A 2,498-nucleotide genomic window follows, 5' to 3' on the forward strand; every position below is an offset into this window, starting at 1 on the left:
AAAAGTACAATATTGCTGTCTTTATTTAGTCAAATGTGCATAATAACTGAAGTGCCAGAATAACCTGAGATACTGTCCCTAAGCGTGTCCGGCCTGCAACTTAATGTTTTTGGTTCCCTCTCATAGTGTCATTTCTGGCAACAGCAGGCAGCTGTTTCCAGTGGAAAAAGCTGTTTTGCTATCAGCTCATCACCAAATTTAATGTGACTTCACCTCACAAAAGGTCGATCTTCTGCGGGTGCATGAATGGTCAGGTCACCCCTGAAATATTTACTCCAGGCTTATTTTGGCTTAGTCATGAGCCGCCTTTTAGAAGAGCGACAAATTACCATTTTGAGAGGTTGGCACGTAAAGAAAGAAAGAGAGGAGGGAGGGAGGGAGGGAAGGAGGGAGGATCCTTGTAGGCTTAGACATAAATCGACTGGATTGACCTGACACAGCCAAGGCCCACTGCTGGTAATCCATGCTCCGGTGAAACATTGTAAAATAAAATAAAATAAAACCATGCACATGCAGATTTAATGTCACCAATACCAGCTCCTAGCATTATTCAACTTGAAGCCTGACACCAGTATTTACTATTCCCCATCTTCTCATGCCCTCCTCCTATTAATTTGTTTGTCCTTCTGCACAGCACTCTGTCTTTATCAGTCTCTCTCTTCTCCCCCAGTTCGAGAGGAATGATCCAGTGAACGGCAGAATCAGCGAGAGGCAGTTTGGCGGTATGCTTCTGGCCTATAGTGGCGTCCAGTCTCGGAAACTCAAGCAGATGCAGAAGGGCTTGAAGAAGATGTTCAAGGATGCACAGGTAGATAAATCTGCGTGTACTTGGTCACGCTTTCGTGGATCTCTAAGATAAGAGATTGGTACTCTGTGGTTATACATGGTGCAAGATTTAGTGGTGGGAAGTGTTTTAACTAATTAGCCTACATGCAAGGATGCGTGACAGACGGTGTGTGCCTGAGGGTAAAGGAGATTGTTCTAGGACATCGTGAGTGTGTGAGACCAAGTGGATGAGAGGTAATACATCACTGCGATAAGACAGCATAGCCTGATGTTATCCACCTGACCAACTCTAACTCTCTCAGACTCTTCTACCCTCCATTATCTCTGTTTGTGGTGACCAAATACAGAGCAGCCAGTTCTTAGCAGGAGGGCATAATTACTCTATCTCTGAGCTTCTTAATAAAGCCTTCAGGCTTTGTTCTCCTCGGTTGCTCTTCAAATTCTTATTTAGTTTACTCATTATACTCGGTACACTTATTTAGTAAACTTCATATGCCTGGTTTCTTGCAAAAAATAGTTTGGATTTTCCTTCCCCAAGACATTCTTTCACCACCTTGCTCTAAGCAAGTAAAATGCCTCCGCTGGGACGGACAGAACAAGAAAAATTTAATATTATTGAAAATGCAGAGGGCTCGGAGCCAACTTAAGTTTATCCCTCTCCTATTACCAGTGCTGTGCATGAACTTTGGTTTCATGCCGGTTCTGCTTCACTGTAATGAGCCCCATCAGTCAATTTGACTGAAGTTACACCCTTGCATAGCGTATCCCCAGAAGTGTTGCAGCAAAAATACCTCCCCACCCATGATAAGGCTAGTAATCATTTGATGGTTAAATGCCATGTTTAGCGGAGAAAAAAACCCGGAAATGCCGTTCCTCCCAGGCATGACAAAAGATGAGGCTGATGCTGCCAGAGTTATGTCTCTCGAAGGAATTGAACTGCAGTTAGTGTCTCTCTGTTTCGCTCTTTCACTGTTTATTCTCTCTTTTCTATGCCATTTTTCTCAGCATCGGCATAACATGTAATGTGAATGAGAAGTGTTATTTACAGCCGCAGACCAGCTGCTCACTTTTCTTTGCAAATGAGCTCATCAGCAGTGTGGCAGCTGTGTGACTGCATCTCTGTATTTTATGTGCATGTGTCTTAGACCGTCTGTTCTCTTGTCCATCCATGGCACACTGTTCATCCATGTGTGTCGACTGCTTCTGCCCACTTCCTCTTGTCATTTGTGTCACACTGCTGAGCTGCTCCCAAAATGCCATCGTGCAGTCGCAGCTCTTGTCAGGACGTTTGGTTCCTTTTTCACACAGTGCTCTACTGGCTCAGATAAAACGGCTGGAATTATGTTTTTTTTCTATGTTTTTCACCCAGACTAATATTGTGTTCTCACATCTTGTGCAGGGCATCACATTTGAGGAGGTGGAAAATTTCTTCACTTTCCTAAAGAACGTGAATGACGTGGACACAGCCCTCAGTTTCTACCACATGGCTGGAGCCTCCATAGATAAAGGTACACCCACATTCACCCTTTTCCTCTGACATTCTCTCTTTCCTCCTAATTACTCCCCTTCACACTCAACTGTTGTCACTTTCATCCTCTGTCTCTCAGAGCTCTTAACACTCCGCTAGCCAGATTTGCTTCCCACATCTCCTTTTTTCTGGCTTTGCTCCCAATCCTTGCTCAGCTATTTGTCATCTGTTTGTCCATCCATCC

At 44.2% G+C, this 2,498-nt stretch overlaps 1 protein-coding gene and 1 long non-coding RNA gene across 5 annotated transcripts in view; one reads left to right on the forward strand and one right to left on the reverse strand.

The window, feature by feature from the left end:
* micu1 (mitochondrial calcium uptake 1) overlaps window positions 1-2,498 on the forward strand; it is a 31,834-nt gene that overhangs the window by 25,921 nt on the left and 3,415 nt on the right. For all 4 annotated transcript variants that reach the window (XM_032541088.1, XM_032541089.1, XM_032541090.1 and 1 more), the window contains 2 exons: window positions 671-808; window positions 2,186-2,294. In XM_032541088.1, the coding sequence (XP_032396979.1) occupies window positions 671-808; window positions 2,186-2,294 (247 nt within the window). The remainder of the gene's footprint in view (window positions 1-670; window positions 809-2,185; window positions 2,295-2,498) is intronic.
* The window catches only part of LOC116705171 (uncharacterized), a 17,370-nt gene that overhangs the window by 14,533 nt on the left and 339 nt on the right, over window positions 1-2,498 (reverse strand). The window lies entirely within an intron of this gene.

The sequence above is a fragment of the Etheostoma spectabile genome, chromosome 17 (assembly GCF_008692095.1).
Source record: "Etheostoma spectabile isolate EspeVRDwgs_2016 chromosome 17, UIUC_Espe_1.0, whole genome shotgun sequence".
Lineage (NCBI taxonomy): Eukaryota > Metazoa > Chordata > Actinopteri > Perciformes > Percidae > Etheostoma > Etheostoma spectabile.